Source organism: Musa acuminata, chromosome BXJ1-4, assembly GCF_036884655.1.
Source record: "Musa acuminata AAA Group cultivar baxijiao chromosome BXJ1-4, Cavendish_Baxijiao_AAA, whole genome shotgun sequence".
NCBI lineage: Eukaryota > Viridiplantae > Streptophyta > Magnoliopsida > Zingiberales > Musaceae > Musa > Musa acuminata.
The window spans coordinates 39723224-39739178 of NC_088330.1; the positions used below are offsets into that span (position 1 = coordinate 39723224).

At 36.0% G+C, this 15955-nt stretch overlaps 2 protein-coding genes across 11 annotated transcripts; one reads left to right on the forward strand and one right to left on the reverse strand.

Annotated features, from left to right (window-relative positions):
- Positions 1–179: 179 nt before the first annotated feature.
- LOC135585482 (barley B recombinant-like protein D) lies at positions 180–5777 on the reverse strand. 5 transcript variants are annotated; one of them, XM_065178411.1, is made up of 5 exons: positions 5656–5705; positions 4497–4550; positions 2517–2719; positions 2289–2399; positions 180–1378 (listed from the first exon to the last, which is right to left on the reverse strand). In XM_065178411.1, exons 4-5 carry the CDS (start codon positions 2355–2357, stop codon positions 410–412), a joined length of 1038 nt encoding a protein of 345 aa, XP_065034483.1. In that variant the 5' UTR covers positions 2358–2399; positions 2517–2719; positions 4497–4550; positions 5656–5705; the 3' UTR covers positions 180–409. The 5 variants fall into 5 exon arrangements, with proteins under 5 accessions (XP_065034483.1, XP_065034481.1, XP_065034482.1 ...); XM_065178409.1 differs by lacking the exon at positions 4497–4550 and having other exon boundaries at positions 5656–5774; XM_065178410.1 differs by lacking the exon at positions 4497–4550 and having other exon boundaries at positions 5653–5771.
- Positions 5778–6430: 653 nt separating this feature from the next.
- Positions 6431–14686, forward strand: LOC135667435 (uncharacterized). 6 transcript variants are annotated; one of them, XR_010510523.1, is made up of 11 exons: positions 6437–6855; positions 7951–8003; positions 9018–9077; positions 9175–9252; positions 10186–10315; positions 11596–11648; positions 12215–12388; positions 13157–13640; positions 13817–13889; positions 14148–14252; positions 14510–14686. XR_010510523.1 is itself a non-coding variant. In XM_065178415.1 (8 exons), exons 1-8 carry the CDS (start codon positions 6522–6524, stop codon positions 13304–13306), a joined length of 1032 nt encoding a protein of 343 aa, XP_065034487.1. In that variant the 5' UTR covers positions 6437–6521; the 3' UTR covers positions 13307–13644. The 6 variants fall into 6 exon arrangements, 1 of the variants encoding a protein (XP_065034487.1); XR_010510517.1 differs by having other exon boundaries at positions 6431–6855; positions 14148–14686; XR_010510545.1 differs by having other exon boundaries at positions 6437–6859; positions 14148–14686.
- The last annotated feature ends 1269 nt before the right edge of the window (positions 14687–15955 follow it).

A 15955-nucleotide genomic window follows, 5' to 3' on the forward strand; every position in this document is an offset into this window, starting at 1 on the left:
ACACAGAAAAAACAATAATTTCTTCAATTTTAATTAAGAGACTTAATTTGGAAGGATATCTACAAGGACTTTCTCCATCATGAAACTGAAAATTCTGTTCTCCATCTTACACGACTGGCAAATAACTACAGAGGATGTTAGAAGATAAAAAGAGTTCAGCAATCCTACAAGCCAACGAGTTCAAGAGAACGTTCAATTTTTGTTTTCTTGGGGCAAGCTTCATTATATTGATGAATATCTTACAAGAAGAAAGAACATGACAACCAGTAGTAGATAAAAGTTTCTGAATTCTACTGCATAAACAAACACTAATCGAAGTGAACAGCTTCCTGGTGGTAGTTTCCCTGCAAACGACCCAGCACAGATTTTAGATCACAGAGGACACCAAAACTCATCAAAACATACTGCCTCACTTGATGGTGATGTAGCGATTTGTCCCATGCTTAGCCCAGTGGTCCTTAAGGTCAACTGGCAGAGACAAGTCATGGCCTTCTGCTGCTAGTCTGCTTAGAAGCTTTCTGAATGCGCTGCCGCTCATCTTGCGCCCTGCGACACGTGCATGACGCTTGTTGGGCAGAACCGGTAGTGGATACATGGAAAGAGTCATGGTACAACAGGCAGACTGCCATCCTCCGTTCCCCCACTTGTAGCATTGTTGGTATCTCCCAGTGCACGAACAGACAGGCGCTGGCATGGATGAGTCATCGAACGTTACCTGATTCAGACCCAGGTCTTGACTCTTCCATTCATGATGCTTCAATGAGGACACCTTATTTAGATCTTCCCCAACTCCGACTTCACCTCTCCACGCACCAGCTGCCCTTGCAATAGTGACTTGCTTGTCCCAATCGTTACCCCCACCCTTCTTACTCTTGCGAGGGAACTTTGTCATCTTCTTTGATGAAGAGGCTTCAACTTCAGTCTTCTTCCTTGACCTTTTGGTCTTGATGAGCTTCCCTAAAGTCTCTGGACCACCTGAGTTGTGAAAGGCCTCACTTCTTGGTGTCTCTCGTGTTTGGTTGTTGGGAGCATCATGCAGTTGCTGCGGTGCAGTTTGGATATGCTGAAGGTGTTGCTGTTGATAGTTGTACATGTTTTTTGTTCCGCAAGGAGCAGGGGAACATCCAGGTGCACAGTTATTGCTCATGCAATTCTCACGGGCATATTCAAGGGCAGCAATTGCATCATCACGTTCTAAAATGGCATTATTCCTCTCAGCGATTGCAGCATCACGCTGGAGGTAGGCCGTGTCTCGTTCAGCTAAAGCAGCTTTCTTCTCACTTATGGCTATGTCACGTTCTTGGAGAGCTTTCTCCCGCTCAGCCATGAGGAGCTTTATGGTTTGATTCTCCTTCAGCTGATGATGAGGCATCATCCACTGTAATATCATCATCCAAAGAGAATAATAAGATGAGTAATGTAAGCCAGAAACTGAAGGTGCTCAAGGGTGCTGTCATTTATCTGCAAACTTTAGCATGATAAAAAGGAAGCTATATAGATATCGGTAAGTAATTAATTTTATTTAGTAGGATTTAGGAACACTGTTGGCACTACATCATATGAATTGACATATAGAAAAGGCCAAAGAAGCTTCTCAAGTATCATATGCTCATCATATGCCAATTTAATCTTATGGTTTCTTTTATATATGCAGTGGAGCTAAAAATCTATGAACCTCTAAACATACTGTTGAAGGCCAGACAACCAAATTTCTCTCCTAAAAGGAATTAATTTGATTTGTTAAATAGGAAAGTCAGAAGTGAGTGAAAAAAGTTAAAGAAACTAAATTCAGGACAAAGATCAACATGGAGATAGTAATGCCTTCATTCTGAATTTAAATCTTGGATAGTTATGTACCCAGTTTCTTGAATCCAACTTAAGAAGTTCTTAACATTTTCAGAATACCAACAACAAAATTTCAGAATTGACGTATCTAATATTGAAAAAATAATGGACATACATCCTGAATGGTCATTGAACAAAATTTAATCAAGCACTACTAAGATAAAAGATTCTGAAAAAGCAAATAACAATGGACTACAAATGTTTAGAACTTAATTTTAAGTTCGAATAGTGAAGCCAACTTTAAAAATAATGATAAGTGCAAAAAAAAGTGATTCTCTGGTTTAATCATACCGTCAATTGAAGCTGTTATAATTTAGAGACACTGATAAGAAAAAAATGAATTTTTTCTATTAAGCTTGAGCTTTTCAACATCTTAATTAAAATCAATAAAACCAGGAAAAACATTGGCCAGAAATATCTGCAAAATTCTTTTAAAATAATACCTGTGCATGAGCTGTTTTGTATTGATCATTCTTGTGTCTCCCATTCTCCCTATGACCAATCTCATCCATAACCGCAATCGACTTGTAGGATGAGTTCAAAGTTTCTATTATCTGTTAAGCATTAACATGGTGTGCACATTCAGCCACATCCCATGATAAAATTTCAAAGATTATCTATCAAAAGAAAGAAAGAGTACAAACGTGTAATCAAGTCTATGTAATGCTTACAAGAGAAGAATTGATGGTAAAATGAGCTCCTCAAAAGCAATTCAACTGAATGCCATCACCATGCTGTTCATAACAAGCATATACTTCCTCTAATTGTTAGGGGGTAGAAATGCTTAATGCACAATCCTGAGTTGTCATGAAAACCCCTCACTCATTTGTGCTTAAGATAACTACTTGCCAAATTCATTATCATCATCATCACTCTGTATAAACCACATTGATTTAGCTAAAGAAAACACCAAAATTAATAGCACCAGTATGGAGATAATAAATTGCACAACAATAACAAAACATGGAAAAACTTCTGAATATTTAACCTAAAGGTATCCCACTTAAGTTATTGATATAGTTTAACAAGCATTATCTCAGTGATTTTTAAAAGATATAACCGCAATGTTAAAAAGAATATATCATATTGCCTGAAGAATTTTCTTATCAGGAATTACTGAATTTGAGAAGAATCAAATTGCTAAATCAGTAATCATCCGTAGGATTGTGTACCATGAAGTTCTCAACAACTTACACTTAAACATGATCCAAAGACATATTACCTGAAGTATCCTATTACTTAAACATAATTATTGGCAACGTATCAAATTATCTATTTACATGTTACAATATCTACACTTTGTATCTATGCTCTAAATTTGAAACCTTATTGTACCTTTCTCATCAATTCCTTCATTTTTTATCCATCTCATCAAACTCTAAATTCTATTTTTCATGGAAACATTCTCTTTGAGACAAACCACCAAGGGACCACTGCAGCACCCCTCTAAGGCACTATGCAGTCTTCTTGCAGGCCTTGTACAGCTACCTTTAAAAAATTAAATTCCTTGGCTATGTATACAATCAAGTCAAGTCGCTGTCAACAATGAAACACAGATCGAATGCCATAAGTGCACGTTGCACATGTAATTAAAGCTAAAAATTTATCCCTATCCAAAGATAACATCAGAGTGATTAATAATGTGCAGCTATGTTTTACAAATACTGCAATGAAATACATATTTTATAATAAAAAAACATGCCTTCATGAATTCTGTATCAGAAAAGTCTGTGTTTAGTATATTTCCTTTAGTTTGCAATGAGATTCACACTTGCTAATTTATTTTCACATTGGTGATGTAAAATTGTTACGAAAATAGAAATTCTAATTAAGTTTTGTGCACAATCATAATTGTCAACTCTCAAACGAATTGTCACTATTTTTTCTTCAAACATAGTACATAGTTATGCATCCATGAGTATGTAATGTAGTGATCGTCTGTACAAATGGATATGAGTTAACAAAAGAGAAAGGTCCATGGTGACAACTTGGCCAAATAAGATATACTCGATAAATTATGTGAAGAAATTGATTACTGAGAAAAAAAATGAGAGATGAGAAATGGAAAGAAGCAAAGAGAATCAGACAACAGATTCACACAGAATCAGATGCATATGCTCCATATAAGTGGCAGAATTAGTTCATAGGCAGACCAGGAAGAAGACCTTAACATGAGAGCTTGGAGAATCATGGGGCTTGACTCTTTATTTCTCCATTCATGTAATGCATAAAAGAACCAGAAACTGACAATATATTTCTTGAATTGGTTGCTTATAGTTGGAATCACAAGTGTTTATGAATTGGTCAATGCAGTTTACTATTGTGCATTATTACATGCTTAATGAACTCGAATAGCGGTTTCATGATTTCATCCAGCATGAGATAAATTTGTGATGCCATCAAGCAGAAGAATATTATCCACATATGCATGTTGATAAACCATTGCCTACATTTTGATATTAATTACGAGCATAGCTGCAGATTCATGTGAAGTCAGATCTGAACACAGAAAAGAAAGGTTATTAATGTAGTTTGAGTTCCATGTGCTGCAAGTCTGCAACCATACAAGGATAAAATCAAATGGCTAAATATATATAAATATACAGCCTACAATTTGAACAGATGATATACAAATTATTCCACATTCGTACCTTTAAGAAATAGATAGCATGAACTTTAGAGAAATCACCACCATGAATAACTTGCTATATCACATGTTCAAGAAAAAAGACAAAAGAGAAAAGCTATGTTTAAAAATCCTTCAAAATTTCTGAGACAGAAGAGTTTGGGAGTTGGAAAGATATGAAAGAGAGATTAAGAGGCTAAAACACAATAAATTGGGATACAGGAAGAATCCAGGTGGAGGACCCCATTTTTGTAAAAAGTTCTTGCAAGAGAATAATACTGATTTACAGAGTCTACATGTACTTACCATATGTATCTGGTGTATATTTAAATTATGCATGACCAGAAAATAGGCTAGAACTGGACCATCAATCAAAAGCAAGAAGGATAATGAAAAAGGAATGATCAAAGCATTTCTCAGTCATTCTGCTACAACCTCCATGATTTCATTGTTTACCCTTTTACATGCATGGGTTTGCTGGTTACTTACAAATTATGAATGGCTCCCTTGTTCATTTTTATTTCTTCTTGTGGGAGATTGAGGACGTAGCATATACTTCTCAGATAATTATGTGGAGGCTACAAGGTCCTAGTGACGCAATCTCTTTTCAGTTCAAGCACAGAATAAACATCGTCTCCGTAAAATCTAGCAAATTGAACATAGAAGTGATCAAGATAGTCTTTACTTTCCACCACGAATATTAACCCAGGTCGAGCTTCACCAATGTGCATACCCTAAATCATTTTCATACTGAAAACATCCGATCAAGTTTCCGACTAATGCATAAGCATTACTAAGTGCTTCGGCAACAACAGGAACTTCCATGGTCTCTTGAGGCCCCAAGTCCCATTTTTCACCTCCACAACTTGAAGCACAACCACCAACACCGTAGTTCAAGATCCCAAACGCACGAAACAAGAAGTCCACAGAAAGGGGGAAAACCCCATGAGACAGCTAGGGTTTTGACAAAGGGCATGTAAAAGATGTCACACCTCATTCTAAGAACAAATTTCGGAAGACCTAAGATCAACAATCGGTAGGAGTAATATCACACCGCTATCAATGCGCTCGATGGTGAAGTGTCAACATAGAAATGTTCCGAGCCAAGAATCCCGAGGTCAATAGCAATGGATTATGAAGGAACCTCCAAGAACGGGGGGATCAAAGAGAGGAAGACTTACTACCTTCAGCGAACACCCACGCTTCCTTCCTTCTTCGTCTCCCTCCTTCCTCGAGCTTCCTCCTCTCGGTGTCAGTTGTCCCGAGAAATCCTTTAGTATTTTTTTTTTTTGCTCTCTTATTTTTCTGAAGTCTCTATCGGCTCAGTTGTACTGACCTGTGGGGTCCATGTCCCTGTCGAAGGGGTCGGGATCACCTCTTTTACGAAGGCAGGGTTCAGCATTCATACTTGCAATGAGATCAGTCTTACGTGCCGTGGCAAACAGTTATTGGCTAATACTAACGAATATTCTGAAGCCTGTCTGAGATCAAACAGGGATCAAGCCCGAATGGTAACACTCGCCTGCTCACCGTTTTGGAGTAGACAGCACGAAGAGGTTCAAAGGGAATAGCAAATCAATTATATAAGGCCGAATTTTCTAAAATGCCCTTTACATTGTGCAATGTTCCACAAAACATCCCTCCTAAAAATATTCTAAAAAATATTATTTTTATTTCTTTTCCAAATGACTCTTCTCATCTTTAAACCGATTCAACTCATAATCTTACTTAGGTCGATTTAAAGTACTATTATATTTTTTTTATAATTTAACAAAAGTAAATTTTATTATATTTTTCTATTCTAAATTAGCTTATAATTTAGAATTTATTGGTAATTTAATGGTAAATAGAATTTATTGTTTCGTCGTTAGAAATGTGTATATCGTCAACCAATTTGTTTACAATTAAAAAAAGAAAAAAAGAAAATTTGATATATCCGCTAATTCGAAGCAAGCTTGTGAGTGAGGAGATAATTTGCCCATTGCAGGAGAGTTCGTTTCCTACCTTAGCTTGAGAGGAAACGCTCCTTAAGAGGAGCCAAACCACGGCAATGGTCACGGCCATGGCGGTAGCTTGTCCTCCTCACCTCTCTCTCGGCTTTGCGCCTCGAGTGCGCACCAAGATTCACTGCCGCCGCCATGCCCTCCGAGCGAGTCGGCACGAGTCCGGCACGAGGACGCTTTTCTTGTCCTGTCCTCTTCCTTGTGGTCGGAGAGTCATCAATTATCGCTCAGCCTCCCACGCGGAGGAAATTCCGGCGCCGGTGCCGGCGTCGACGGAGGACGAGTCGTCCTTTTCGGTCCTGGCCGCCATCACGAGCCTGCACAACGATATTGTGGTTGTGGACACGCCGGCTTCGAGGTTTCTGCTCCTCGATTCCACCCGTAGGTGCTTCTCATGCTCGTGGATTTTCTTGCTTTTTCTTGAATTCGTAGTCTAGCCGTAAAAATATGAATTTCGACTGTGAAATCGTTAAGACATTCGATGGAATGTGTTGCCGCATCTATTCTTGTTTGACGGGATTTCTTCACTCCCTCGTTTTTTTATTGGTTTGATTTTTTTACCTTTTTTCCATTGCCTGAATTTGAATCTTGGATTTGGTGTTGAGGGTCTGAATCGGTTGTGAAACCTGTAAGATATTTGACGATTGAACCCATTCCTGTTCAGAGAACTTAGAGACATTTCCTAGGAGTAGGATGTTAACCTTGTGTTCATGCAGTTTCTTCTGTCCCACCTCGACCCGACGAAGAACTTGAACTATAAACGCTTCTTTTGTTCATAAGAGTTCTTGAACATTACATCTTTTCACAGTTGACTTTTATAACAGTTCTTGAACATTACATCTTTTTGCAGTTGACTTGGCACTGATGATTATTTTCAGGGATTGTTTGATCATCCTTCATATCCTCATAATGACACACCCCTCCTTGAGTGGCATTTAAAAGGCATAATTTGGCTAATAGCCTTATTTGTCATGTCATTTGCTATCCCTCACTTAAATAAGTAGAGACTGACCATAGCTGGCTGCTTGCATTTAGAAATTTAGGAGGTAGATTGGAGAGTGATGTGGACAAGATGTTGAGGTGGATGGGATTCATGTTTCGTGTATTGTTATGTTTAAATATATGTAAAGTAGTAATACTTGGAAAAGTATCTAAGCTAACCATGCTACACATAATAGCATTAAGGGACTACCATGCACAAGAAAAAGAAGTAAAAAGATCTCAAGTTGTCCACTGGGCTAAAGTATAGGTCTATTGCTGTCATTACACTGGAAGGAATTTTGTGAATGGATTCACTTGAATATCCTTTGAGTATCTTTGATGTTCGGTTGTGCAAATTCATAAGAAACTTTTGACACTATAATTGGATTTCTTTAGTCAATGCTATGGACTAGTCACTTAAAAGTTCCAGTCTCAAGATCAACCACTATCTTTGCCTAATCTGTCCATAATTATTGTTTTTCTGTTATTTTGTAGATAACATTCACAGCATGTTAAACAAGGAGCAGTTATTGACGGGATCATATTGGGTATGGTGTGTATCATTTTTTTTTCTGTCTAATTATTTGTATTATCATCATTGTTGAGGTAATTTTTTGGAATCTTTCAGCATAATATTCTATTATGAAACAAGGCTAGAGTGTGTCATGGAGACAGCATTCGTCAATGCTGTTGGGAGTCCCAGGAATTAAGGGAGATAACAAGATCATGCACAGAATTCGTCATACTCTTCTCTTGTATGATTTTCATTCTATGTTTGGAAAATAAAAATGCAGCTTCATGCTGCAAATTCGTAAAGAAAATCAGTTTCACGGTGTAACTCAAAATTTCTTTGAATAAGAAAAAAAAGATATTTTCACATTTAAATATTTTGATATTTTTTGAGGTTATCATAACCTATTTATTGGCTTCTCCTTTGATTTTTCCATCTTTATTGTTCCATGTTTTCTTAGTGCTTCCAGGAAAATAATGAAAACAGAAAAATCAATTTTGTTTGTTGTGGTATCTTAATTGATGAGAGGTAGTTACGCACCATGTGTATTTTTATGCAAGTAATGTTATTCCCAGGAGACCTTGTATTCTATATTTCCTCCATATTTCCAAATCCAACATTCTTTTAGCATTTTCCCAAGTTAGTTACTAAATACCATGTTAGTGTAGAATTAAATTGATATTTCTTATCTTTCAACTGCTGAAATTACTTGATGTGGATGTTCTTCTATCGAAAAAGTCAATAGCATATTCTATTTACCATGTTGTATGTGTTTGTCTCTCTCTATGTTTATGTTTGGATGTCTTGTTTCTATATATGTTATTCTTACCTGCTGCATTTATGCTTAGGTGCGCATGGATGTGTGCAAGTGCCGTTTTGTTGTCTCTATGTTAAGAACTACAAATTCATTCTTATACACTTGGATGGTAGCTATAGTCTGGTGCATAAGATATTCTGTTAATTTACACTAAGATGCATATGTGCTATCACGAGTTTTTTGCAAGTAATTATGATTTGTTATATTTACTAGATTGTTTGGTGTTTTCTTTAGGATGATTTTGCCAGTCTTCCTGCTATTGTTCCAGAAGGTCCAATTGCAATCTTAGGCTTGGTAATCTACTGCAACTAGTGGAAAGCCTGCAATTATTTTCCCCAACTATTCATGTCTAAGAAATCATATGCTGAAGTGAACTATGATATTTCTCCAGGGTGGTGGAACAGCAGCACATATAATGCTTAAATTGTGGCCGAACTTGCACCTGGAAGGTTGGGAGATTGATGAAATAGTAAGGAAAAGTTCTCAAAAATTACACTAATCTAAGTAATTTATGTATGAGATAATGATACTTAATGAGTGGGTTTGGCTTGTTCTGGATCAGACCAGCCAAGATCTGGCCACATCCAATCAGAATCAGCCTTGCTTACCCTTAATGTAGGATGCTACAGCAGTTCAGCACTATTAGATGCTTAACTGACCCCGTATGGGACCTTGACATATCACATGGCACTCTGCCATGCATACTTACAGAAACTTTCTATCTTTTCAAACTGAAATACTTCAGATTAAATTGGATCTTAAGTCATCAAGAGCAGTAAAAAGTTGACTCTTTAGACTAGAAAACATGAAATCACAGTCCTGTGTTGGCCAAAACTTATCGACCTGGACATGAGGAATGACAATTTCATGATTTAGTTACAATCTTTATGTTGAGAAATCCACAAAAAAGAATGCACAATGAAAATATCATTTTCTGTTGAATCAACTATGCAAGAATTTCATGGTAATTAGTGTTTCAGGAGTAAAGTTTAAAGATTTACACTACAGTTAGCAACAATTTATTAATTTAACACCTATAAGCATAAAATTAAGACACTGTAAGCTTAATAGGTACTTCAACTCTGGTATTCTCCATTCGTTGATTACCAATGGCAAGTTGTCTTTGAAAATTTGATGGTAGTTAAAAAGATGGTCTATTTTTTATGTTATGCAATAGTCTATATACATCAATGATCTTTTGGCAAGCTTGTCAATAATTGATTTACTGAGCACAATTATACGTTGACCGGCAGTGGCAAACTTGTTTTATGAGATTCCGTTCTTTTATCTTTCCTAACACTTCAACAATGTCTGGTATTTATAAGGCCACTTCCATGTACTTCCTTGATTATACAGTTTCACATAAACACTTACTTCCTTTTTTGTGAGTAATTCATGGCAGCTGATTGACATGTCAAGGGAGTATTTTGGTCTGTCTGAATTAGAGAAATGCACATCAGCTGGTGGTTCTCTTTCTGTTCACATTGGTGATGCATTTTCTGAATCTGTGAGAGTTCCAGGAGGTTTTGCTGGTACTTTTATTTCTACGGCCTTGAATATTATTGTTAATATTATTTTCTGCGGTGGTTCCTGAATTTTCTTTATGCAAAATGCTTTTCAATTTTGTTCTATTTAATCTGGTTACACCCCTTAACACTTTGGGTGTACTGGTCTTGTCAAGAGCTTATAAAGGTCCATAAGATTTTGTTATCAGGATTTTTTATTTTTTTAGTTTATAACCTGAGACCTGAGGAAAAGCCTTACTCAAAATATGACAGGAGACACACTTTACATCTACAAGATATGACTCCATTCAACAACTTGAAGCCATAGAATCCCAACTATATGGGGTTGGCTAAGATATAACCTCATAAACACAACTAAGTATGCCTAGGGAAATTTCATCATATAAATACATATGGCGATCATGTATCACTTGCAGAAACATGGAAGCACAGAGCTCAAGTATATAACAACATAAGGAAGTGCAAATTCTACGTATTTACCTATTAAAACAGCATGGCCAAGCATGAATGTGAACCTCTGAGTCATAATCTCCACCAGCATTAATGGGTCAATCAAATCATTACCTTGAGAGACAATAGGATGAGTAAATGGATATGCTCAGTAAGGGAAAGCATCTATTCAAATGATATTGTCATCATTTGAAACATGACATTCATGTAAACTTAACATTTCTATTTTTCATTTTAATTTTTATATAACATAGTAACAATGTTTCCCTTTACTTTAGATTGTTCATTTTTTTAGCATTTTGCTTCGGCTTCCTTATTCCTTTCCTTTACTATAACTCCTTTCTTTTTTTGTTCTTCGAGGTAATTGAGTTTAACAACTTTTTCCAATTCCAACCCATTTGTGGTTCTCAGGCTGAGAGATTGGACGAAAGTGGACTTTTATAGTCATATGGATCATAGTTAAGACTAATACCTTGAACCATGCTAATAATTCTAAAAATATTTAATTATAATTCAAAATAATTAGAGGGTATAATCTTTGAGTCACAGTAACTTTTATTGGTCCATGATAAATCTAGGAAAACCAAAATGTGGTGCATCAACTCACCAATAGACATTTGACCCAATTATGGAAAATGAAAAATGTCCAAAATGGATATGTTTATGATCATAAAAGTTGCAATTCATAGTTTAGGCAAAACATTACAGTCAGAATCATGTCAAAAGTTTAATCTTCTGTTAATTTTACAAAGACATGCTGATTAGTTGATTTTTAACTTAAAACCAGTTTATCTTGTTTTTCATAAAGATTGTATTTGTGTTGTGTCACAATACAGGAATCATTGTGGATTTATTTTCCGATGGAAAAATTCTGCCGCAGCTAAAAGAGGTTTGTACTTTTTTCTCTCTTTCATATTTAACATGTTCTTTCTATTCGTAGTTTTACCATAATAATTTTACTTAAGATTCAGTTGTGTTCATGCTTGCTCTATGTTGCATATATTGGTTCAGGTATTTAGGTCTTATATTCCATAAGAGAAAAATTTTAATATTATAAGTGGTTGTTGCCATGTATTTTCTATCACATTTTGTATGCTATACTACTATTTTCCTGGCATATACAAAAAGTTTGGTGGTTGTTGGCAGTCTAACCTTTCTGACCATCTATAAGGAAACCATGATTCAAATCCATTTGTTGTATTTTTTTTGCCCAATATATTTCTCCTATATCTGCCATGTTTACTCTAACCTAGAAGTTCTTTTTGTTCTTTTCTGTCTGGATTTTTTAAGTTCAGTATTTTGTGGTGATCACTTGGTTCTTGTTTTACTTAACTTTTCTTCTTTTTCATTTTATTTATGCTCTTCTCTGTTTTCCTTTATGGCCTCTTTTCTTTTCACTGTGACTTATGTTCTTTCATAGTTTAATATAATAATATTTTCTTATGTGCATAACAGGTCACTACATGGTTAGATATCGAGAGAAAATTGATGCCCCAGGGTCGTATCATGGTAAATTGTGGTGGAGCTCATGCTGAAGTATCTGGAAGTGGTGATGGAACAGCCAATATGGATGGTTCCTGGATTCAGAATTCTACTATTAAGGCACTTCGCCAAGCATTTCCTGGAAAGGTTTGTTGCTGCCTGTCCTTATACACTGGTCATTGGTTTCTACTGATTTGCCAATATTTTTAGACACCTGGATCTTGTGTTTGATCAGATCTTAGAACTTTCCTATTGATTTCAGAATCAAGTGCTTGAATTATCAAGTGGTATAATTATTCTTAATCCTCAATCATGGTTCACATTATGTAATTCAGTTATGTTATTGACCTGATGATGCATATGCATCAATTTTGTTTTGGTCTTTCAGATAGGTTTTAAATTTGTTGGGCAAAGGATTTTATGATTCAGTCAGTCTGAGGTCTTCAGTTAAATATGTTCTTGGCTGAGAGGCAGTTGCTTGCTTTTCTTAAGGCAACATCTCTCTGACTATGTCTGGCAAGTGCTTTAAGTGATCTTCGGGCAATGACCATATATATTCACTTTTTATATCTTTAGCATCTACCTTATAGAATTCGAGTAACTCCTACACTTTCAGCAAAAAATATATATAGGTATATTCTACTGGGTTGTAGCCTCCATGCCAGTAAGATTTTGGCTTTAAATTTCAGGTAGATGCCTTCGGATGTCTGTTGGGAAGGTTTTTTTCTTTTCCCATGGATGAACATGGGATTGTATGTCACTCTATAAAATGAAACATTTTAGAAAAAGCAATGTGTTTAAGATGGTGTATGCAATCTTCCATTTTGTATAGTCATCTCTTGCATATATTGTCTCTTTACGATATTATCCTTTATTCTGCAAGTCATTCCTGATGCAATAAAAGGTTTTTTGCAGCTAAGCTGGAAAAGAATAGCAGAGAAAGATAGTGACAACTATCTTGCTCTCACTGGTCCATTGCCAGACTTAGATGCCTGGTCAGCTGCTGTGCCTCATCAACTGAGCATGAATGTGAAAGATTGGAGAACCTGCAAGCTTGCTTCATAAAATTTTCCAGTGTGACCAGCTTCATTGTCCATTTGGCAATGAACAAGTTATATCATTTGAAGAAACTCACCCAAGGAAACTAATTCTTATGGGCTTTGAGGTTACATCTGTTACTGGAAAAACTTGGTGCTGACTCAAGGAGATAGGAGGGAGTGCATATTTTAGGCTAGAATTGTTGATTTTTAGTCTCTTTCTAGTAACAACTATTTTAAATTTTATTTCAAAATTTGATTAGTGATGCAGCTCACAAGAAGCGAGTGCACTGTAGTGGCTAAAGTTGTAGACTTGGAAGGATCTTCCACATTATATATTTCATCATCTGATTCATTGCCAGGTAATACCTTTTGTCAACAAATGATGCTGCAGGGAAATCCTGTCCACAATTTTCCTCCTTTATATATATATACAATAGACCTGAAATCATACATTTGAAGAAAAGTTTCAGTAATTTTGTTATTATAATTATGTGTTCTAGTCTTTGGTGACCTAAGCATCCACATTATGTTGCAGTCACATTTTCTCTATGTTAAATCCAGTACTACGATGAATTCAAAAGGATGTGAAACACTACCTCATATGCATGGTCAGTTCCTTCTTGACTTCAGATTTACATTGAAATAAGATAGATGTTTGGAAAACATATTTGGTTTCTCAATTCTCTAGTGGGTTCTCATGTTGGACATCTATCAGCCTCCATCTCATCTTGTCCTGCATCCATGACATTTGTTGGAAGGCTAGGATTTTGATCATGCATATATCATGAAATATACTTCAAGCATCTTAAACAGGGTCAATTTTGCCTTGTTTCTTCATAAGTTCCTCTAGTTATTCTTGTCAATAGGTGCTTGACTGTGTGCTGCAACTCCGGTTTCGGCTGCGACAAATCAGATTTTGTCCATGTTTACTATGAAGTCAAAAGGCTGTGAAACACTACCTCATATGCATGGTCAGTCCTTCTTGACTTCAGATTTACATTGAAATAAGATAGATGTTTGGAAAACATATTTGGTTTCTCAATTCTCTAGTGGGTTCTCATGTTGGACATCTATCAGCCTCCATCTCATCTTGTCCTGCATCCATGACATTTGTTGGAAGGCCAGGATTTTGATCATGCATATATCATGAAATATACTTCAAGCATCTTAAACAGGGTCAATTTTGCCTTGTTTCTTCATAAGTTCCTCTAGTTATTCTTGTCAATAGGTGCTTGACTGTGTGCCGCAACTCCGGTTTCGGCTGCGACGAATCAGATTTTGTCCATGTTTACTATGAAGTCAAAAGGCTGTGAAACACTACCTCATATGCATGGTCAGTTCCTTCTTGACTTCAGATTTACATTGAAATAAGATAGATGTTTGGAAAACATATTTGGTTTCTCAATTCTCTAGTGGGTTCTCATGTTGGACATCTATCAGCCTCCATCTCATCTTGTCCTGCATCCATGACATTTGTTGGAAGGCCAGGATTTTGATCATGCATATATCATGACCTATACTTCAAGCATCTTAAACAGGGTCAATTTTGCCTTGTTTCTACATAAGTTCCTCTAGTTATTCTCACCAATAGATGCTTGACTGTGTGCCACAACTCCGTTTTGGCTGCACAAATCTGATTTTGTCCATATTTACTAGAAATTCACCGAAATCAGATTCAGATTCTCTGCAATCAGGTTTTATATATTCATGAACACCTTATTGCAATTTTATTTCCTATTTTTGCATGGCGTAGGAGGATATTATTTAAAATTTTACATTAGAGATTCACATAATCTAAAGTTGATGTTCTCATTATGTTTTGTTAGTGTGATTTCACATGCAATTTATAAGTTATGATGCAGCTTAATTCAACTTGAGATATGTATCCAGGTAAAAATACCACTTGTTGTATTGTGGTCACATTTATTAGTTATTACTGTGTAGATCATCTGGTATAGCATAGGATTGAATGGAGCTTTGATTTCTAAACAAGCCTTTCGTTAAGCAATTGTTGTTGGACTTGCCGTTATATTTTTACTATTTGAAGTTCCTGTTTTTTTATTGTCTTTCAAATGTTTGCTGAATATTATAATTTTGTGGAAGAAATAGGAATTTACTTGTCTCTTGTTTTTAAAGCTAATTAACTCTCTCTTCTTTGATTGATGTCCTTTGAGATTTGTGAGGTTACAATTATATGTCTTCTTCACGGATGGATATCACAAGATTATCTCATAACTTGAGTCTGATGAGTCAACTTATTAAGGATTTGTGAGTAGTCCTTTTCTACTCGAGCCCTCTCATCATACTCAAGTGCTAGGTCGGTTCTAATACCAAATATCACGACCCGAGTCTGATGAGCCAACTGGCCAATAACTCCATTTTGGTTATTGCAATCACGGATCAAAATGCTTAAGCGAGAGATTACATAATATACTTATGAGGCCCTTATAAGCTAATTATACACATTCCCCAATTCCGATGTGGGACTAATGGGATATTACAATTAACATGTATACTCAATTGGTCATGAGGCTCTATTTAATTAGATGATAATCACATTCATCTATCTAGTCAGATGATGTGTTGCGATCCAAGCATATTCAATCAACATGGTATTTAAAAAAGAATAATCCGATAATAATATCTTAGTTTTGAGCCCATAAGAGGAGGGAGA